Source organism: Triturus cristatus, chromosome 8 (assembly GCF_964204655.1).
Source record: "Triturus cristatus chromosome 8, aTriCri1.1, whole genome shotgun sequence".
NCBI classification, from domain to species: Eukaryota; Metazoa; Chordata; class Amphibia; order Caudata; family Salamandridae; genus Triturus; species Triturus cristatus.
In genome coordinates this window covers 875,726,446-875,749,983 of record NC_140591.1, presented here as the reverse complement: position 1 = coordinate 875,749,983, position 23,538 = coordinate 875,726,446, and the positions used below count along the sequence as shown (strand labels likewise).

At 47.3% G+C, this 23,538-nt stretch overlaps 1 protein-coding gene across 5 annotated transcripts in view; it reads left to right on the top strand.

Moving 5' to 3' along the window:
- The window catches only part of ADGRG7 (adhesion G protein-coupled receptor G7), a 1,782,456-nt gene that overhangs the window by 1,582,596 nt on the left and 176,322 nt on the right, over positions 1 to 23,538 (top strand). For all 5 annotated transcript variants that reach the window (XM_085622407.1, XM_085622408.1, XM_085622405.1 and 2 more), the window contains one exon: positions 3,964 to 4,125. In XM_085622407.1, the coding sequence (XP_085478533.1) occupies positions 3,964 to 4,125 (162 nt within the window). The remainder of the gene's footprint in view (positions 1 to 3,963; positions 4,126 to 23,538) is intronic.

The following is a 23,538-nucleotide window of genomic DNA, read 5'->3' as shown; positions in this document are numbered from 1 at the left end:
TTTATCTTTTGAATTCATAACTTCTCCTGTGACTACTGTCTCTTTATGTTGGGCTAGAAGAGTGTAGGGGGGACACACCTGGAGGGACTTGGGGGCCACCTCAGTGGGCAGGGGAGTTTCCTAGATCCCCGATAGAGCTCCTACTTTCCTTCTTGATGTTTAAATTGCCTTTAATAACTTGTACCTTTGGACTTAGTGGTGGACTTAGATCCATCCCTGTTAGTTTCCTCCGCCCTGGGACTTTCCCCCTTGGGGTTGAAATTAGGGGTGGGGAAGATCCCCAATGCTGGACCCTCTTTTTCGCCAAGGTGGATTTTAAGTTATGAGGTGTTGAGGTTGCCATTAGGTTCACATTTGGCTACTGGGTTGAGTTGAATGTGGCGCTTTTGCCCCCAATGTGTCTGGTGGACCCGACATCTGGCCCCAATATAACCGGTTTTGTGCTCCAGGATTGGGTTTGTCTGTGCTGAAAATAATGATTCGGGCTTGATGTATTGCACAAAATACCCTCGGATATCGTTCTTTGGTTTTCCTTGTTGCTGGTAAACCTCTAAACTGGCTTCTTTGCTGGCAAGAGGAATATCCTCCTTGCACATTTCCAAGCCCTGGTTAATTTTTTCCTTGATTGCTCCTTGGAGATTTCTGGGCCCTTGCTTACTGATGTACAAGAGCTTCTCTTTTCGGCGTTTTGCAGATTTGTGAGGTATTTGGTGGGCCGATACTAATAAAAAATGTTTTTAGAGCAAAAAGATATGGACACTTAAGCATGCACGCAAATCATTACATGTGTTAGTTAATCTTTTAATATTATCTTTTATTCATTAGAGTTTTTTTTGATTTGTGCTATTTTAAAAGCACATTCTCACTCCCTGGCACAGTCCTGAAAAGGCCACAAACAGGCTGAAACACTTCAACTATACATTAAAAGGAGTCCACGCTGACAGTTGGAAAAGATAAATTAATTTAAGGCCTGCCGCCTAACCTCAATGGATTTTTTTTTGGTTTTGTTTTTTTCTGTCCCTCACCACCAGGGTTTGGCAGGCAGTACTTGACAGTAAAAAAAAATGGCTACATGTCCGCCCATCCTGGACATATATATATATCCATTATCCATTCGTCCGATGATTCTTACTCCGCTGGACCATCTGAGAGGTTTGGCTATGTCGGAGTAGTCACCACCGTAGTCAACGTATTGGCGGACCTTCATGTTGGCAGTATGTATGGTCCGTTGCAATGGAGTATAGATACAGCCAACATTTAAATTGGGCCCTTTATATATAAAGTAGGGCCAGTAAAGGAGCTGTTTTGTTGAAACAGGAAAGATCTGGTGCTTGCCATTGACCTACCACTACATGTTAAGCTAAATGCATAATTGTTATCCTTAATTTCACTAATACTTACCTCCCAAGTGGTGGTGTGTCAGTGTAGCATATGAAATATTATTGTCGGTTAATAGTACCCATCTAGATATACTGCCAATAATCGACTTCAGCACAATAGCAATCATCGCAGAATATTTACCATTGTGTTTGTGAGAAGTGAGTTAGAGGAGCTGTGCATCGGAAGATGAGGTATGCTTCTAAAACACAACTCATGCATGGTACTGTCGCAGCCTGCTAGCTGTTAGGCATGTCAGAAATATATTGGAATGGGTTTAATTAAAAAAACACAGGATGAAACCAAATTTGCTGCTGGGTTTTCTAAAAATATATATAGATGGCATTCTGAGGTCAAGGACAATATGAAAGGCGTAATCCTCGGAGAGGGTACCCTGCCTTCATGTCGCCACTTTGTCATTTTTGTACTGTTCAGAGGACATGTAGAGCAAATAAGGCTACTCTCTGATTTATCAATAAATATGATGCATTTCAGGGCACTGTGAGGGGGCAAAAACAAGATCGTCAGTCATGTGTTCTACTTTTTTTAATACATTGGGGCCTATTAGCATGGCGGGCAGATCGCCACCGCCCGACTGGCAGTGGCGATTCGCCTGCCAAAACACCCCGCCGGACAGCCTTTTATCCCCTGTCACATTAGCATGGCGGGGTGTACTGCGGCAGACGGAAAGACCGTACGCCGCTTTTCCGCCGGTAGGCAATCGTCACGATTTCCTACCGGGCGGAAAAGGCCTATAACATGGTGGCGATCCATATTATGATGTGGGCGGTGTTTGGCCTTTCCATGGCGGAGACTCCGACATGGAAAGGCATGCAGGAATCGCTTTGGAGGCCCGTTGTGGGGGGCTGCATTTGGGGGGTACCCATGGTACCCTCCTACATTTGCATACACAATGTGGCAACGCGCGGTGCCTGTCACTTTGTGCATGCCAATGCACAACATGCATTTTCTACATTGTGGCGGGTGCTGCTCTCCGCACCGCCCGCCACAATGTTGGATATGCAGGATGCGACCGCCACCCTGGCGGTCGCATCCTAATTGGCGGTGCGGGACCGCCCCACCACTGGCGGTTGGTCCCAGCACCGCTAGGATGGCGGGCGGACTCCCCACCCTAATGGACCCCTTAGTTTTGTGTCCATGTAAGAAAACCCCACTTTATTGACTTTTTCGTTGTGTGTGTTTGTCAGCTTGTTCTGCCGCCTTTGGCCTTTTCGTTTTTTGCTGCAGGCTAATATTTCAAAGCCTTCAGTAATGAAGCACACAGTTATAGACCACGCAACGGGTTTTGCAGTTATAATGTATGCATATTTTCAACACAATGGTGCACCACTGCTTCTCAGCCACATGGATACGAACGAAGGATCACTGCCTCTTATATGCATAGTAACAGGTTCAGGACCTCAGGTGCTTTGGATTCCTTGATCATGAGACCTGAGGGAGAGCGAGGGGGAAAATGCAATGTTGGGGTATGCTAGAGAATCTAGGGTTACTCTGCAGTAAGTATATAATTAGGCTGAGGTAAGCGGTCGAGGAGATACCGATAATGTCAGAATCATGCACCTGCTGCTTCGTTGGGAAAGGTAAGTGTAATTCAGATACGTCGTATCCCAGTACCTGCAGAGTGGAGTACCAGCGCTCATATCTCCTTTACGTCACTCTGGTGGCTCCTTCTGAGGATGTGCTGTAGCCTTGTCAGCCTTTTGAGAATGCTCTTCCATGCAACCAGATGATTCATTATGCCCAGCCCTCAAGGACTTTGTTTTTCAGCCCCAGACTGTTATTTTTTTGATTATTAAATTGTGTTTTACATCCACTGAGTGTGAAAGAGAGTGGCTCGTTTTGTCTAGATTCTGAGCCCTAATGCCGCCACCTTTTTTTAAATTTCCTTAAATAAAGTTGTGAAACTGAGCACTGCCTGCCATTCGGTGACCAGCAACGCAGGTATTCTAATCACGTTTCATTCCACCCCATGGCTATATCACCTTGCCCTGATTAAATCACTACGAGACGGCAGTAATGACTGAAATACATATCCCCAAGAAGAACCAGTTCAATGTCAGAAAGCCATGACCCGGTGTATGCGTTCACTAATGAAGTGTGTAATGCCGGCTACACATCTGCATTTCCCATAATACCTAATGCTCATCGTACACCCTCCGGCATTCTGTAAATGTACCTTTAATAAGTGTCACTTGGTTGCTCTTGAGGCCATATTGTGATTGTGACGTTTGAACTGTGTAACTTTGTTCCCTGAGCGTGGGATGATCTTGTGGAAGATTCGTATCTGGTATCGTAAGGGCTGAAGGCTGCCCACTCAGCAAAGTGTCACAAGTCTAAGACTTTAAGATGTCTTAGGCCCACAGTATTAAGGTTGGATGGAGACTCCATGCATGAGGCGCCCTTCGCCTCATGCCGATCGGATCTCCTTTTGTGCGACCCTGGGTGACTGTCTTGTGTCGTGGTCAACAGTGTTTCTCTTTTCTCCTTTGCTGGTCTCATACAAAGAACACTGTGTTTTCTGACAACTTGAACAGTAATTTTGCATTGTGTTTTATTGCTTTTTAGCTGCTGGCTTGCTGCACTGAACGAAGATCAGAAATTTGATATAAACAGACCGATGCTCTGGGCATTCCTCTTGCCCATTGGACTCATCCTCATCTTCAATATTATTATCTTTCTGTCTGTCTCTATCCTCGTGATATGCACTGACAAAAACAAACCGCAAAGGTAAGGAAAGTAAGGTAACAAAGTAACTAAAATCAATTTTGTGGCAAAAAGGTAAAGGTAGTTTGGTTTAACTTAAATGTTGTTTGGAAAGAGGATAAACAAAGCAAGGCTGTATATTCTGTCTCACTTTGCATCACCATAGAGCATGGGAGTCCAATTTAGGTCCAGGAGAGTCATAGCCCTCTAGATGATCAGGAGTGATTGAATATGTGAGTTATTCAGCTTCATTCAAATTCATTGCACCTTTCTCCTGCTTGACGCTGTCTCCTACTGTCTTTGTAGTCCAGGCCCTGTGGTCTGGCTGGCATATCACAGTTCTCGCTTCGGCTTCATATACTGTGCCCTAAAACAGATAAATGAGTTTTTTTTAAATGTAGGATACTTGACATTTTCATGGAGGAGTTGAAACGTGTGGGTGTTTGCTATGTTGAAATAAATATAAGTGGAACATTCTTACTGGCGGTCGTAGGTAGATATAGTTAGGACCTATTTTCCATAGGAAATCTGCAACATTCTATTTGGAATAACGTTGGCGCCGATTGACGAACACAGCCCCCCTTCTAAAAAAAAGAAGGGGAAAAAAACCGGGATTGGGCTGGAGGCCACGCCCCCTCCTTACACCACTCTGCAAACGCGCCCCCTGGCACGTTTGCAGAGGGGGAACTAATTCCCCAACTTAAAACACGCCACGGGGCACGTTTGCACATTGGTGAAGGTAGGGGGTGGGGCCTGAGGTGATATGTGTGCAAACACGCCCTGTGGCACGTTTTAAGTTGGGGAATTAATTCCTCTTCAATCCAGAAGTCCCCTAGGGGCCAACTAGCCCACCAGGTACCTCCAGGAAGCGCCACGGAGCTGCGTTGCAGAGTGTTGTAAAAAGGGGCGTGGCCTCTGAACACCTCTCTGCAACGCAGCTCCCTGACGCATACTGGAGGTACCTGGTGGGCTAGTTGGCCCCCAGGGGACCACAGGATTGAAGAGGAATTAATTCCCCAACTTAAAATGCGCCACAGGCTTTGTAGAGGCCTGTGGGACAAACCACCAACACTTGTCTAAATTTGCTTTTTTTCAGATCGGCCGCAAGGAGCGCCTGGGTCCTAATGCTCCATAACATTTCACTAAGAAGCATCAACCTCTTTTTTTCTAACTGCACTCCAATGCCGGTTAGCATCAGCGGGTGACTACATCCTGGTTAACTGCACTTTATTGTCTTACATAGGGTTTTGAGTTCTAATTGCTTCCTATGAGAGTTTTTTTAGGTTGAGCTTTGATCAACCTGTTGTATCTTCTTCTATGGGCTCTGGGCCACCCACCAAAGGTTGTTTCATATGGCATCCAGAAATGCTGCCTTTTTATTGGTGCATTTCTGAAAATGTCCCTCCTTTGTGTGCTTAGCTCTCTTTCTGGTGATTGCAATCTGAGAACACTTTGGTAGGCCATCACACTGTACAGCGTGTGATGAACACTTTGGTAGGCCATCACACTGTACAGCGTGTGATGGCCCCTCCTTCTGTTTGGGCATTGCCTTCACCGGTCGTCCAGGTTTCCATGAATTCCCTTTCCTTTTACTTCAGCATGATTTGCTTCTCATTTCACATCGACAAACCCAGGTTGCTTCTACATGCATGTTTGTTTGGTATGTACAGCTGCTTTCGTTGCGGAACGATTTGTATTGCTACAAGACTGCCCGAGCAAGGTTTTCAATTCTGGCTTAACAATACTTTGCATTAATCAGGATCAGCATGCCAATCTTCCACCAGTGTGCAGTGCAGGCAAACTCTGTCAACTTTGCATTAGTTAATACAATTCAAAAGAGAAACTTTCAGTGGCGGCTCCCCCATTGGGGCGTGGGGGGCGTTGCCCTACTGCTTTCTCGCAGTGCGAGAAGGCAGAAACATAAACGGTATAAACTACCATTTATGTTTCTGCCTTCTCGCATTGCGAGAAAGCAGAAGTGCCTCTGTGCCTGGTTGGGGGCGGAGGGGGTGGGCGGTCCTGCTCGAGGGCCGGGGGGAGTGGCTTACCCACTGTTGTGGGTAGTGACTCTTTGGTCAGCCCTGAGCCGACCAAACAGTCAGTACCCACAACAGTGGGTAAGCCACTCCCTTCGGCCCTCGAGCAGGACCGCCCACTCTTCGTCTTTCTCTATGCAGAGAAAACGTCCCGGCTGGGGCGCTAGTCTGCTGCGCCTACCAGCGTCTGATTTGCTTCCCCCTTCCTGCAGCAGGAAGGAACACGCGGACCCACCATTACAGGCCGAGTGGAGGCAGTGCGGTATCCCGGCGTGCGGCACTCAGGTACGTTTTCTTTTATTTTAAATTAATTGTGTTTTATTGACCACCCGCGGGCCGTGTGTCCCCCCCCCTCCGTCGAGCATGCCGGTCGCCGCTGGTTACTATGTGGTTATGGAAAATAACCACAGTGCCAATTTAATGAAGTTTTTCACAGTGACTATGAAGTACTTATTAATGACATATTTCCTCTCTTGCTGACGACAAATATGTTTACTTCTAATGTGGCACTTTAAATATTCTTTCACTGCGTAATGAAAACTGTTGAGAGTGACTTTAAAATATAGAAAGAAAGGTCTTCCAAAGACTTTCACAATGCCCATTTAAAATCAATTACCAATTGCTCAAAATACGCGAACTATTTAAAGGAGAATATTTACACTCACCTAAAAATATTCACCATCATGTCATCAGATCTTTAATTTGCTTTCGAAGCATTGTATTTCAATTTTGATCTACTCGTCTCAGTTGCTATATTTCTAATCATATTGTCACACTATACAGAACTGAAAAACACGTGAAAACGTAGGCAATATTTGAAATTTGTGAAGATTTTTATTTTTTTCTATTATTTGATTTATTGTGGTTTTTGTAAAGAGCTACATACCAGTGCCCATATTGTGATACTGTTACAATTATATCCCTGTTTTTCCTACACTGTCCTTCCCTCTTTTACCTCTCTCCTCCTTTGGTATCTTCCTCCTTTCCTTTCCCCCCGCTCTCTATCCTCCGTTGGTACTTCCCTTCTGTTGGCCGAGAGGCTGCTTTAGAATGTTGGGAACGTTCCTAGTGTAGCTCACTTGAGACGAACTGTGGAACGCTGTGGAGGTGGAATAAAGAAGATCTTACTTCACCATTGTGCTGTCATCTTTTCAACACTGGCGACTAGAAGACTGCGTGAGGGAGCAGTTTCCACCTCCATCCCTTTGTTATTCATACACCTTGTGGCCCACGAGGTCAGGTACTTTTAACATGGTATAGGAAATGTTAAACCATTCCTGGTAATTAACCAGCGTAGCGGTGTGTGGTGGAGCTTAACCACTGGGAGGTGACTTTACGGCACTTCGAGTATTTGCTGGTTTTGGACGTTTAGTACATTCGGAGGTACGTCAAACTCTCACCTCAAAATCTTTGGGTGTTCCGTTCCTTCTGGTTCCTGATGTGTTTCCAGGGACGATCAGATTTCAACGCTGAGTAATCTTCGTTGAGGAAGTTTTTCCTTTGACGTTTCCCTGCTCATTCGTGCGTTTGGTGCGTGGGGCTCAGTACCGAGCTAGGGAGCAGAAGACAGCTGTTGTTTGGGGGCACTAGGCGGATGGCCTTTCTCTTCTTCCTCGGAGTGATCGTGTCAGCTTCCTTGTTCCGTGTTCGTCTTTGCTGGCGCAGCCGTCCTTAGTTCAGCCACGCCTGCAGTGTCATCAGAGGCGGGGCTGGTTCCTCACGAACTGTTAACCCCTTACAACCCATATTCTACAGTTTACGCTTTCAAAGGAGCTTTGTGTGAAGTTTCTACTTCATTTCTTCTTCACGGGTTTTTTTTTAGTTTTTTTTTTTTTTAGTATCTTTACCTCGTTTGCGGTGACAGGCACACCACTCCAATCCGTAGCAGCCTGTCATCTCTGTTGTACTGCGGATGCCATCCATTATTAAGCATTCTGAGGAAATCGACGTGATTAGAAATCAACGGTGACAGGCACACCTCAAACCTTTAGTAGCCTGTCATCTATATCTTCACCTCGTTTGCGGTGACAGGCACACCACTCCTATTTGCAGCAGCCTGTCATCTCCATTAAACAGCGTTGCCATCCATTATCTGAGGAAATCGATGTTGATTAGAAATTAACGGTGACAGGCACACCTCAAACCTTTAGCAGTCTGTCATCTCAAATTCAGCGGAGGACAACCATTAAGAAGCGTTCTGTGGTGGATTTGACACTGTTTAAGACATACTATCAACTGAAATCTTCGTAGCATTTCCTCACTCAAGCCAGTTGCTAGTGACAGTCTCTGTTCAGACTGTAGTATTGTTGTTGATTATTCCTGTGTATATTACCAGTGCGTATATATTTTGTTAAGATGGCGGCTAATATGTCTCAACCTCCTCCATACTTAAATGAGTTTTCAGAACCAAATTGTCCTTGGAATGAATGGGAAAAAGTGTTTGAGTCATATTTAATAGCCATTGGGGGGAAAGATTTGGTCCGATAAGAAAACAGCACATTTTGTTGCATAATCTTGGGTCCCATGGCAGAAAAGTTTTTGATACGCTTCCTGACATTCCGCAAGATTCCAACTTAGCAGATGATCAATTGGATCTTTACCACTTGGCATTGACAAAATTGAGGTTACATTTTGGTGATAAAGTGAATATTGTTCTTGAACGACACAAATTTTTTAGCAGGGTTCAGGGAAAGCAGGAAAGTGTCTCAAGTTATGTGGCTGTACTTAGGGGTCTAAGTGAGTTATGTGAGTTCGAGAATCTTAGAGATTCACTTATAAGGGATCAGGTGGTTAGATGTACTAACAATCCTAGGATCCAAGAAAAACTATTACAGAAGCAACCTGATCTTAAAAATACTATAGAAATAGCGAAGTCCATAGAACACACAGCGCTATGCATCAAAGAGATGAAAACACCTATCAATAGTGAACCGGTGTCAGAGGTAGCCAAGTTAAACCTTGAGGATACGGTATGTAAGGTAAAAGAGAAAAGTAATGAAAACTCACGTAATGATGATAATACTAAACTAAAATGTTATCGCTGTGGCAGCAGCAATCACTTAGCCAATAGTCCGAATTGCCAAGCAAGATCGTATATTTGTAGGAAGTGTAATAAAAAAGGTCACCTGGCTAGGTTGTGCCACAGCAATCAAAAGAAACCGTATGTTGCAAGTGATGCTAATGATAGTAAACAAGAGAGTGTGAAGAAAATTGTATTTCAGATTCATGAGGGCGGGGAAATCAATCAGATAAAATATCCCCAATGTGATGTCAGATTGAATGGTAAAGTGATTAAGATGTACGCAGATTCGTGTTCACCGTTTACTCTACTTAATGTGTCTGATTTCAAGGAAATGAACATTGGGAAAGAGAAAGAATTACAGGTTGCTGATATTTCACCAAGCAGTTACACAAAAGACTCGATTCCTATAAAAGGGATGATGCAAACCCTAATTTCTTTTAAGGACCGTTCCACTTCAGGGAAAATTTATGTTGTGGAGGAAGGGTCCAATCTGCTGGGTTGGCAGCATCAAAAGGAATTAGGGATAAGATTAGACCCCAACAACCCAGAGCAAGTGCTGGTTGTTGACCAGGAGGTGTCAGGTAGAGAAATTTGTAAGGAATTCCCTGAAGTATTTACTGAAGAATTAGGACTTCTCAAACATTATCAGCATCGCATAAAACTCAAACTTAATGCTAAGCCTAGGGTACATAAAACTAGACCTATACCACACCTCATGTGGGAACCATTAAAGAAGGAGTTAACTAAGTTACAGAACTTAGGGATAATATGTCCCATAGATTGCTCTGAATGGGTTGCCCCCATTGTAATTGCCCGTAAGGCCCATGGAGAGGACATCAGATTATGTATTGATCTTAGAGACCTAAATGACAGCATAATAGTTGAGAGGCACCCATTGCCCCGCATACACGAAATACTCAGTACTATGGGCAAAGCTACTTGCTTTAGTGTGCTAGATCTATCAATGGCATACCACCAGGTAGAGTTACACCCGGATTCGAGAGAACTTACGGCTTTCACCACCCCTTTGGGCACATTTATGTTCTGCAGAATGCCATTTGGATTAGCGTCTGCGGCTGCAGTATTTCAGAAAATCATGCAGCACGCACTGGAAGGCATACCCAATACTTTATGCTTCCAGGACGATGTCCTAATTTATGGTGCTACCACGGTAGAGCATGATAAGAACTTATTTCAAGTGCTTAACAAGTTTAAGGAGGCTGGTCTTACACTCAAGGAAGAAAAGTGTAAGATAGGGGTGAGCACAGTTGACTACCTGGGACATACTATCAGCAAAGAGGGCTTTAAACCTAAAATGTGCTTAGTGGAAGCAGTGAAGGATGCCCCTGCTCCTACTAACAAACAAGAACTCCTGTCTTTCTTGGGGTTAGCAGAGTATATGGCTAAATATGTGAAAAATTTTGCAGATCTCACCAGCAATATCAGAGATCTAACTAAGAGTAATGCACAGTTTAAGTGGCAGGAAGAACACCAGAATGCTTTTGAGAAATTAAAGGCAGCCATTCTCTCCACTCCATACCTGTGCAACTTCGACCCCAATAGGAGGACCATAATCACTACAGATGCAAGTAACAAAGGCCTTGGTGCTACTCTATCACAAGTAATTGATGGTAAGGAGCGCATAGTGGCGTTTGCTTCACGGGTGCTTACCAAGCCTGAAAAAAACTACTCCGTAATAGAAAAAGAGGCCCTATCATGCTTCTGGGCCATTAAACACTTTAAATTCTACTTATGGGGTATAAAATTTACTGTGCGCACTGACCAAAAACCTCTTATTTTTATGTTCAACCCGAAAGGGACTCACAACAGCACCCCAAGAGTAGCAAGGTGGGTGTTAGGGTTAGAAGGCTTCTGTTTCAAGGTAGAATATGTTGCAGGAGAACACAATTTGGCTGCTGACTTCCTTTCAAGAGCACCTTTAAATGTGGAAGAACAATTTGGGATCACGGAATACCCCATCCTGGAAATACACTCATCCACTATTAACTCTGATGAATGGTGCACCTTGCAAGAACAAGACATGACCCTTACACAATTGAAGAATTACGCATTACAGGGGTGGCCAGACACGTGTGATCAACTCGACCAAGAAATTAAGAAATATTGGGAGGTGAGGTACGAAATTAATTTACAGCAAGATCGAGTGTGGAGAAATGACAAAATTATACCACCATCAGGGATGAGAGAGAAAATCATTGATCTCGTCCATGAAGGACATCTAGGACGTAGCTTGACTAAGTCCAGACTTAGGGAACGTTATTGGTTCCCAGGAATGGATTCTTTGGTCGAGAACAAAGTTAAGAATTGCAGTGTGTGCGCGAACAGCGACAAGACAAGGGCTACTTCCAAAGCGCCGTTATCACCAGTATCTATACCTTGCAAACCATGGGACAAGCTAGCCTTAGATATGATAGGTCCTATCAACAGGAAAGGGGTGAGCAAAAGATTTGCATTTGTGTTAACTGATTATCACTCCCATTGGGTGGTTATTAAGATGGTTACTCAAACCAATACTGAATCACTCATAAATTTCTTGAGGGACACTTTTGCATCTGAAGGAATCCCCTCAACCATTGTAACTGACAATGGAGTACAATTCACTTCTTTAGCTATGTCGTCCTTTCTGTCTAAGTTAGGGATCACACAGCATAAGACAGCTCTTTATTGTCCCAGGGCTAACGGCATGGTTGAAAGAGTCAACAGAATGATTAAGGAGCATATTCAACTTGCTTGTCATAATCAATTGTCAGTGGATTTGGTGCTGCAAGAAATGTTATGGGCATACCATACCACTCCCAATCAAGTTACGGGCATATCCCCATTTTCTTCCCTTAGAGGGAGGAAACCTGGAACCAAGTTCTTTCCTAATTGGATTGGTGGGGGAGAATCTGTTGAATATGATGAGGAAGAGAGGTGTAGGAAGGTTGTTTCCAACCAGACCAAATACAAACAGTACTATGATACCAAGAAGGGTACTAAGGAACAGAAGTGGAATGTTGGTGACTGGGTGGTTGTTAAAAGGCCCATTCGCAGTGGGGAGAGTGAATCGAAATTTTCTGAACCTATGAAGATTGTAGAAGTTAGGCAAAATACTGTCGTTCTTGAAAATGGCCAATGCTGGAGTATGGACAGACTATCCCGCTCTACTGTTCCTAGCTCATAACATCGCATAGGTCTCTTTTCCTTTCTTTAGCCTATGTTGTATACATATTAATGATGTTGTTTTAACTGCCTTACCTTGCTTACGTTTCAAGCCTATGGTGTTATTCCCGCTCCTCTTCTTTAAGGGGAAAGATGTGTTACAATTATATCCCTGTTTTTCCTACACTGTCCTTCCCTCTTTTACCTCTCTCCTCCTTTGGTATCTTCCTCCTTTCCTTTCCCCCCGCTCTCTATCCTCCGTTGGTACTTCCCTTCTGTTGGCCGAGAGGCTGCTTTAGAATGTTGGGAACGTTCCTAGTGTAGCTCACTTGAGACGAACTGTGGAACGCTGTGGAGGTGGAATAAAGAAGATCTTACTTCACCATTGTGCTGTCATCTTTTCAACAGATACATTCTGAGCATATTGTCAACTTTTATACATCGCTAAATCATCCAAATAATAGTGCCTTATTGGACCGAATTGAGATACATTTAGCTAGATAAAGGGGTCAGCGTGTAGAGAAAGTGGAAGAGAAATGTAAAGAGAAAAAAGGGGAAAGAGAAAAGGGTGAATGAGAGAGAGTAAATGGGAGAGAGAGGGACTATGGGGAGAAAGGCACAATGTGTGAGAGAGAGGAGGACAGATACAGTGAGAGAGAACGGCAGACAGAGGGAGAGAGGCAGAGAGGGATAAAGATAACAGAAAGATAACAACAGGTAAAGAGACGGTGAGAAAGGAAGAGACAGAGAGCCGCAGAGAGACTCTTCCGAGCGTCATTCAATCAAATGGCAATTCTTTGGGGCTGGGCGCCTAGATGGTACTTCTTGTCTCATGTATTTACCAAGCGTATTGCAGGCTTCCTTGCATCTATAGTTGATAAGGAGAGAAAAGAGGATCCCCGATAACACTGTGACAGAGAGACAGAGAGACTCTATGACCGAGAGACACAACAGCAAGATAACAGGTGAAGATAACAAGATATGTATACAGATAATAATACAGAATATTAGCTTTAGCAGGTAATTGAGTCTGCTCAAGCATGTAGATGTCATGGGCATATAGGGAAAGCAAGAAACAAAATGTTTAATCGCTGTACAAATGAGCTCCTGTAACGTGAGCTAATGTGTATTCCAATACGAAACCATTTTGCATCGTAATTTGTTGACAGTGAGTGAGCAGTGTGCAATGGCCTTGGGTTTGAAAGATAAACCTGGAGGATGTGAAAGAAATATGGTGACACACACGTTTAGTTTTTTTTTGCACGTCACACACATATTTTACATCATTTTAGTTTTAGAAACACGAGCACGTAAGCTCGGAGCAGAGGGTGGCATGACCTTGGTTATACTGAATAAGCAGCTACCTTTGTTGTTATAAGACATCTCTTTATTAATGTAGTAACTGCACTTACACAATTGCTTTAGTAACCCTCCTGCCTTCTCAAATGTACTTGAAAATGCACCATTTGTCCACTCTTTTTATAAAATTCCCCCCCCCCAACCCTCTGTAGGTTGTTCGGGCTCGCTCCCTCACTCGCCACAATTCACTGTAGTGTCCTAGCATGGAAACGTTCTAGTGTTCCAATCTGTATGTGATCCACTGTACACCCACCCACCACCTATGTCACTGGGTCAGGTGACGAGGATAATAAAAGAGCCGAGCGCACGTGCTCGTGGCCATTCCCACTACACTAGCCATGTGTCCTGTGTCAGTCCTTTACCCCAGCATGAGGGCCTAGGGCCCAACATTACACTGGCGACGAGGCGGGTACTTCAACCCACATGTGCAGCCCCCGATCTGCGCAACGAAGAAAAAAAAAAAACAAAGAGGGAGAGAGGACTGCCCCAGTGAGGACACCCCCTCTGCATGAAGGCGCGACGCGCTGAGAAGCCTGCAGGGCGAGGCGGAGCCTGCAGCACGTCCCGCAGTTACCGGGAGCACCCCGCACCGTGAAGGGGAGGAAGTCGGGTGCCCACCCCGACCTCGTCGAGCCTGCCGCCGTGCCCGGGTGCAGAGCGGTCCGAGCGGAGCTCACCCGCATCAGCCGCGACCCCCGTGAGAGGCGTGGACCATGCGGAGCCCACCCGCTGGCCGAAGGTGAGGAGCCCCGCTTCCCCCCCCCCGCCCCTGAGACACAGCGTGACATGCCCCGAGGATGTGGGGAGGCGGACGGGAGCCCACCCCGCCGAGCCGACTGAGAGTGTGCTGTGACCCCCACCCGCGCAGCGTGTGAGGTGCAAGGCTGCGGCGGGCAGGGGCAGCGTGGCGGAGCAAGCTGGCAGCCGCCTTCAGTGGAGCCCTGCAGGAAGTAAATCACCGCCGCACAGCGGTGTCTGCTGGCGGCGAAGGACTGCCGGCACACGCCCAGAACCGTGGGCGAGATCGAGAACATCAACGCACCCTTCCCGCCGCGCAGCGTATGGAGCGCAAGGCTGCGGCGGCGGGGGAAGCGCAGAAAACCGAAAGATTGCCGCCCAGTGACCGGAGCCGACACCCCTGCACAACCCGTGGTGAGTGAGGCCCGTGGTGAGGTGCGCGAAGGCGTTGATGAAGCTTACCGGGAGGAGAATGGGGAGGACAGCGCCAGCACCCCAGAGAACACTCCCGGCCAGCGGGAGCGGCTGGCGCACGACAAACGTCGTCGGAGCAATGCGGGGCACATAAGGTAAAGCGCCCCCCCCCCCTCAGTGATGCCTCCAGGCGTGTGCCCCAAATCGGTCGGAAGCGGCAGCTCAAAGGCGCTGTGAAGCGCGAAACGAACATTAGGAAGATGCGCAAAGGTCGCAAAAGAGCCTGTGCAGCAGCAAATGAGGGTGAGAGCTGCCAGGCACATAGGCAAGAGCCCCCAGAAACGTGTCTGAAGGGAGCGCGAAATGAGCATTCCTCCCCCAGCTGGCGAGTGATGCCTCATCATCTTCTGTGCGCACTGTCAATGCCTGTGCCCCCCCCCCCCGCCTCTACACCAATACATGGAAAGAGACTTACCTGCTGGCTGGTGGTGTCCTGCACTCCACTGTTCTGCCTGGCTCCAGCTCCCCTCCACAGCCTGAGTGAAGCCTGAAAAAACAAGCATTTGCAATGCAATAGGTCTCGCATTTACACGAGTTTAAGCTATTGGCATTGTAAATGCCAATGCCTTTTATTTATGTTTTTAAAACCAAAACATTAATAAAAGGCATTGTCGTTTACAATGCCAATAGCTCAAACTCGTGTAAATGCGATACCTATTGCATTGCAAATGCTTGTTGTTGTCCAGTGTCTACCCAGCCCATAGTTATCGTGCAGTAGGAGTGATGTTGTACTTTCAGCAAGAAGAAATCTTGGTTTTGAACTATTGTCTGTGGATTTGTTTTGCTATTTTAAGAGAAAATATCAAGTCATAGAAAGCGTTCATCTCCAAATGCATTTGATGTGCTTGTCTGGCTTTTGCTCCCCTATACCCTCCTCCTTTACCTCCCACCTTCCCCACCGAGGAACCCCTAATCTAGAGCCTTGTTTTCCAAGGAGGACAAACATTCTTAAAAATACACACCCGAAGCATATGCGACATATAGTCTACCCATGCCTTTGTATAAATAATAATTTTGTTAAAGTTTGTGCCCTTATATGTAGCGCTCAGACTGCTAACTGGCCTAATCGACACTAAACAAAAATCTTAAATAATCACATAAAACATTAATCGTAGCAGGTCTGCCTTTCATGACTTTGGTCCTATTGGCCATTAAAATTATCGCCCTCTTCTTAGCTTCATTTGGATGAAATGCTTTTTATTTCAGTTTTTCAGTGCTGACTTTACATAGTTTATTTAAACAGTACGGATGCTGTGTTCTGAACCTCCCACTCCTTAAGAGAAGCCCACGGTGCCAAAGTTAGACTCACCCTTACAGAAGCAGTGACGCCAGTACAGGCTGCTTTCATTCTGGCCCTGCAGCCGCCCTTTCTTTATTTCGTTTTTTTAGTCTGAACTTCAGCCCAGTGTCATTGGCAGATGCAGCAAACCTGACTCCTGTGTTTTGCTTCTGTGTTGGGGAGTGGAGGAGGAGGGACAGGAGCAACCAGCTGTTATTTTGTAGTTTGCAGGTGCGAGTGGATGTTTTGAGGGGGAGGGCAGCATAGGTAGGCAGCAGTATTTAGTATTTGCTGAGGAAGCCGTGTAGAGGCAGGGTAGGACAGCAGGACTCAAGTGGTATAAAATGTTATGTAATTTTCTGACTCACACTTCTGTAGTTTAGTTGCGGAATGTGATTTCCAAATGCATCTAAGTTACGCATGCAAGGATGTGACCTGAGTGAGAATGTTACATATAGTATGTGCAGCTTCCACTTTTGTTAGTGAATCCTAGCGAGACCTATTGCATTGCAAATGCTTGTTAACACATTCATCGAGCACCTGCGCGGCCCTGTCCCGTTGGCACCCCAGAGGCAGACTCTAGTGCCAGTATGAACCCCAGCCTGAGGCACGGTCCCGGTCCAACTCCAGCCACAGGGCCACTTCCATTGGAAGCATCCTTTAATCGCTTTAATAAACAAGGCTTGCATCTTTTGAAGCATCCATTAGCATGGGCACGAAAACGATTAAGTGCTATTCACACACAGCTTCTACCACTTTCAGGGTGTTAGCTTGATGTATGCCGAAGCGGGTGAAGAGCTGCGCCTTTTAATTTTTCTTTTAACACAGAACAACCTCCTTACTAGCAGTGATGGGTAGTGCCGGCATAGCAGGGCGCCAAAGTTGAACTCGGTCACATTAAATTATGTTTTTAGGGCAGATTAAGTGAAGTTGACTGGCGGGAGATGGTGGACATATTGATCAAAGAAGCATTCATTTATAAAAGGCGCAAACTGGAACAAATAAAAAATATGAGGCTCACTGCAGGGCGACAGCAGCACTCTGGAGCCACCCCGGGCTTTACACAGGTAGCTTGCGGTACACAAGCACTCTAGGGGAGGGCAGGTGGGCCCCATTAACAGGCACCATGCCGGACAGAGTGCGTACACAGGCGGAAGGCGGGGGCAGGCAAGAGAAACTCAGAAACAACTTACCACAGGCATGACATTTCAGGGGCTCCGCTAGTGAGAGAGGTCATAAGGCAAGGAGGCACAGGCTTACTGCCAGGACTGATATCTTCAGCACAGGACTGGCACGACGGCGCAGGGGCTGAGGAAGTGGAGAACGGCAGAAGTGTCATGTGACACGGCATGGCCTGATGTAGTGGGAGGGGAGGGGAGGAGTGCAGTCCTAGGGAGCTCGGGTGAAATAGATACAAGATGAAGAAAGGAGAGAAGTGAGTTAGACAGAACAAGAAATGAGTGAGGAAGAGTAACGGGCAGAGACAGAAGGTGAAAGAATACAAATATATAGAAAGCAGAATGAGGAGCGAAAGGGAAACAAAGAGAGAACAAGAAGGGCTGGGCGAGAAGGGAGGGGGGAATGCCAGCAACAGAGGAGCCCGCGAAAGTGAAAGTGATCGTGATTACGATCCCTACGGAGTAAAGACACATGGCGCTGCGCGCGTGCACGTTCACGTGCACTGTAGCTTTAGGCCACGGCAGCACTTTGAAAAGCCCAGATATAAAATGTCTCTTCGAGCCTTTGACTCATGAGACCTAAAAAGGGAAGACAACAGGGCAGAAAGTTCTGGCAGCCAAGAAGGGTGCTGCTGCATGGACATGAAAGCAACACTGCCATCTAGTGGCCACTGGTGGTACTGCAGCAATAGAGAAATAAACAGGCCTGCAGCAAGCCAAGGAAATCCAGCAGCCACAGGAGACCGACGGATTGCAGCGCAAGGAAGAAGAGACAGTGTGCCACAGGGATGCAGCGCCATCCCACAGCGACAAGGAGGAAGAAAAAAAAACGGTGTCAAGCCACATCCACCCCAGCAAGGACTGCGCTGTCGCCGCATCAAGTGGAGCGAACTCTCGAGAGAGCGAACGGACTCAGCGCAGATGTACCCCGGACGCGGAAGGTACACAGCAGCGCCTACAGGAGAGGAACCCACTGAAGAGGATGGGCGCAGCAAGTATCCGACACGGACGGGCAAGGATGCAGAGGCACACCCAGTGGCGCCAAGAAGCCACCACAACAAGAAACCACACGGCGCAAGGAGCAACGCGACACTGAAGATGTACCACGACGGTACGAAGAGAAGCACGCACCAGCGCTCGACAAGTCAGCAAACACAGGTAGTCACACGACGTGGCGCACCTCGTGAACACAGGTAGTCACACGACGTGACGCACCTCGTGAAGCCGACCAGCCAAATGGTCGCACCACAAAGGCCCAGCCGACCTGCCGAATGGTCGCACCACAAAGGCCAAGCCGACCAGCCAAATGGTCGCACCACAGAAGCCAACCCGCCAGGGATTGCAAAAGGAGGTGACCGACGCACGGGTCAGTGAAGCTACGGAACAAGAGGTCTGACGACAAGACCGAAGGTATCCTGCCAGTGATCGGCAGCGCGGACCGTCAAGTGGTCCAAGAAGCTCAAGAAGAACGAAGAGGACCAAGAGTATGGCCCCACGAACTTCAACAACCAAAGTAACTGGTGAAAAGGAGAAGATCGAAGAGGACCAAGAGTATGGCCCCCGAACTTCAACAACCAAAGTAACTGGTGAAAAGGAGAAGACGAAGAGAAGGTCACGACCCTAACTCGGAATGCTGAGGAAGATGGAGAGAGTGCCCTCGGACGAGGACAAGACCAGGGGGAACACGTGCAGAGTGCGCGCGCTGCATGGAGAAGCCTGGTCAGACCATGAGGAGAACAGAAACGGTCCAGAGTAGGTCGTGAAGCGAAAAGATGAAGATACCAGAGTGGCACGTCCGCCACTACGAAGAAAGAAGAGATTGGAGTGGCCCGTTTGCCACTACAAGCGGAAGAAGATATCGGAGTGGCACGTTTGCCACTACAAGAAAAGAAGGAAGATGACATCGGAGTGGCACGTCTGCCACTAAAAGGAAAAAGGGGAAAGAAAGAGATCTGAGTGGCACGGTTGCCACTGCAAGAAGAAGGAGAAGAAGTCAGAGTGACTCGACACCCTCACGGAGAAAAGAATCGAGGAAAGAGAGAGGAGTGTGGCAAGACTACTCACACCCCGAAGATAAGGAAGGCGACAAGTGCCAGAACATGGAGAGCAAGTCCTCAGAACACCCATGGCACAGAGAGAACACCATCTGCTTGACGATGCTTTCAGCACACCTGGGATCTGCAGAGGTGAGCAGGCCGGACCGTTCGGAACATTCACCTTTGGGTCACGCGGACACTGGACAACGCCAGCCGTGGTGACTCAGGGGCAAAGGCCTCAGGGATGCCAGTGAGAGAGAGCATCCCCGCGACGAGAGATGGTCATCAGCCGCCCTTCAGCAAAGGTCCCAGGAGGATGAAGACATCGCGCGCAAAGACAGGAGCCAACAGCTACCCTCCAGGTCTGACTGCGGAATCTGAGGTGAGACTTGTCGTCTCCTCCGCACCCGCACTTATCGGCATGGGAGTAACACGATACAGGACACTCAACCCAGGACAGATCGGATGAAGAGGGCCTCAGGGATATCCCGTGGCAGGGGAACACCTGCGAGAGAGGCATCATGGTGAGAGGGGTGTCTTGCAACCAATCCGTCTTCTGCCAAAACAGAATACACGCCACAGATGAAGAAGAGGACAGGACGGAAAGATGAACGGCAACAGCTATCGGTGAACCACAAGAACTTCAACTGCGTTTGTCGCCATGGAAGTAAAGCGAAGAAAAGACTGTGAGTACAACTTCAAGGCAGAGTCGTCAACAGACTGGATCCATCGAGCACCCATGCCTGGTGCCACAGGAAACTGGTGGTCTCCGCGACAGGAAGAACATCGTCTGTGACCCCAAGCAGCGGAGGCGTAAGAGACTCTACAGAAGTTTTGGTCACTGTCTTACTTGTGTATGGGTTTTCTTTCTCCCACAGGTTGAACTTTGACTTTGGGTTTTCGTCATTAAAAATTGGGAGGGATGTAGTGTCCTAGCATGGACACGTTCTAGTGTTCCAATCTGTATGTGATCCACTGTACACCCACCCACTACCTACGTCACTGGGTCAGGTGACGAGGATAATAAAAGGGCCGAGCGCACGTGCTCGTGGCCATTCCCACTACACTAGCCATGTATCCTGTGTCAGTCCTTTACCCCAGCATGAGGGCCTAGGGCCCAACATTACAATTCACTACGACAATCATTTTACGCCGCACCACTTTCAAATGTCACCAGCCGCCACTGGAAACTCTACTGTGTATTTTGCAGTGCCCCCAGATTGCAGTTCGTGCTTCAGTGGCCCCCGCTTCAAACTGTAACAAACATACCCGATGAAGCACAGCCTTCGAGGTGCTCGCTGCAACCTGACGGCGATGACAAATTTAATCTAAAAACAGAAAAAAAAAGCTTTCGGCTCTCAACTCACATTTGTTAAGAAACTGCTGATTTATTGCAACAAATCTGTTCCAGCTAGTTCTATAATAGGGCCTTTCAGCAGCTGTTTTTGCGCGCCCTCTTGTGGATTTTCTAAGGACTTCTTCAATTTTAAAATTGCTAACAATCCACTATTGGGACTATTACCATGCCTTGTCCTTTCTCTACTTTCAAGCACCATTCCATTACGGTTAGTGTCACGTTCTACACTGCTTTTCTATTTCTTGTTTTAGAACAATAATAGTTGTTTATGATAATAATGTCAATGTCGGTTGTTGGTGAGGCTATTCAGACTTACTTTTAAATACGTCTGGCTTTTATGTTGTGTGGTGCACGCATGTAACTGCATATTTTACCTGCTAAGTTTTTCTCTGGCAGCTTTTTCTCTGTTCCTGGCATTCACATTTGCCCCGTTCCACCGTGGCTGTGTGCCGATTGTTTCCGAGGACATTTTACTTACATTTTTCACCCTGGCTTGCGGGAGAAGCACTTCCGGGTGGGCGGGTCAGTTTCGCCGCTCTCTCCTTATTTAAACTGTGAGAAGTTGGCCTGGCATATGCTGTTCCTAGTTATAGGGACACCTTGCACCAGTCCAATTCGACTCCTATTGATGATAGGTTTAAGACAACCTTTAAAGAAAGCTATCCTAGTGGTAGCTGTGGAGAGCAGCCTTCAGGCTAAGTCTTGAAGGAGTGTTAAGCTTATTGTTTTACCATAATAACCTCTTGAATAACCAAATGAAAGAGTAGCCCACACAGGTATATATATAAAATATATGTATTTATTCTAGACAGAATCCCACAGTCACTTTATGTGGCTAGTGGCAAAGTTACAATTCAAACAAGCATTTATAAACACAATAAATAGCACAGAAATCAATGGGCCCCAGGGGGGGACCAAACCATATACTAAAATAGTGGTATAAGAACCACGACAATTCTACAGGCAATGCCTAGGGCATTTAGGATCGCTTGCCCCTTCAGAATCCACCCATAGTTAAGAGGAAGGGGACCCACGGGAGACGCGTGCAGTGCAAAGAGCTGCTATCGGGATCGCTATGTTAGCCTATGGAGAATGTCGCGGTTGAATATTTAAAGCTTAAGGACACTTCTAGCAACAGTACAAAGTTAAGGCTTGAGACTTAAGGCTTTGGAGAGCCCACCACCACTGGAGTACCGAAGTACCACTGTTACCTGCCCCAGGGAAGCCGGGTGCATAGGTCGATTCTGGTGTCGGGTCGCGGGCTGATTTTCTATGGAAAAGTAGTCCAAACTGCTGCTAGCTGAGAGTGTCGTTGAAGTCGTGAAGATTAAAGTTGAAGAGAAGATAAAGATGAACCTGAAAGCAGAGGGGACAGAGTCTGGGTCACAGCAAGTGACCAGGGAGCTCACAGCAAGGAGCTCGTGGAAGTCGGGTGCTTCAGGTGTAGGAGGTACAGCTGGGCTCTGCAGTCACGGGCTCCGGGAGGCTTCAAGGAAGGCCAGCTTCTGGAGGGCGACTGTCCTACGTTGGCTGAGGGTCGCTGCGGTGTTAGTGTCCCGATTGGATCCACTAAGCATTGGCAACCGCAACCCACGCAAGATGAACAAAGCAGCTGCTGGTGCAGACCCACGAGGCCTGAGGGTGCTCTCCTTTGCAGGGAGCGTAGAGCAGGCCTGGAGCAACCAGGGGAACTCTTGGAAACAAAGATTGTCCTCCGTCAGGGCCCACAAGTCGAGGGACAAGGGACCGTGGAAGGCAGCAAAATGGAGTGCGTAAAAGAGCTCCCACGGGCCACCGGAGTGGGCCAGGGAGCTGAGGGTCGGCACAATTGCTGCTGGATGGTTGGCTCAGAAATGGGCCAAAGCACAACTTCCCCACTGGTCGGGGTCGTGTGCTGGACAAGAGGTGGCCGGTGTCTCGGGGTATGCGGGGATCTCGACACCCACGTGGTCCAGGGTGCTCAGATTTGCTGGGCACACTCACAGGACGCTGGGATGCACTGGAGACCCACCTCGAGGTTGCTGGAAGGCGTCGAAGGTCGGGAGAGCCACGAAGTTCCAACCGGGTATCTTGTAGTCTTTTAGGTGCCTGCCAAGCAGGGGGATAACTCCTTTATCCCAAGGGAGATTTCTTCAGTCAGCTGGGCAGCAGCTCGTCGAAGGTCAGTTCTGTGAAGTTCTGGACGAATCTAAGGCTCTAGGGCAAAGTTATTCCCATATATCCCCAAGATTAGGGGATGGTCCAAAATAGAGCCTACCAATCAGAGTAGAGGCGGGAAAGGGTGGCTACACCCACTCCCCTTTGTGTGTTTCCCGCCTGGGCGAGGGGCAGGATGCCCCTGAACCGGTTCCAGGCAGTGTATGCAGAATTGGGGCTCTGCAGCTGCCTACGTGCAACTCTGAAAGGACATTTGGTGCACCCACCCTGTTCCAATCCACATTATCCTGTCTGGGGAGGTGCTGGCACCTCCCTGCCACAGGAGCCCTATTGTCCAGCTGGCGAGGCTGGGGTTTTCCCCAGCAACAGCCAGCCAGAGTCGTGTAGGTGGCGGACAGTAGCCATTTTGTGGTACATGTGCACTTTTAAATTGCTGTCTAAAATCTACCGCTTTTCCCATATCACCCTCCTAGCAAGGGGGAATCGTGCCCCCATGCCCATGGCTGGACTGGGGGTATGATTCCTTCATGTTTGACACCAAACACGATATGGTTCTGTGTAGCCATTCTCAAGTTATCGCGATGATGCGATTCACTTATAATGCGGTTTAGAGTATATGGTATGGCTACACTACAAACA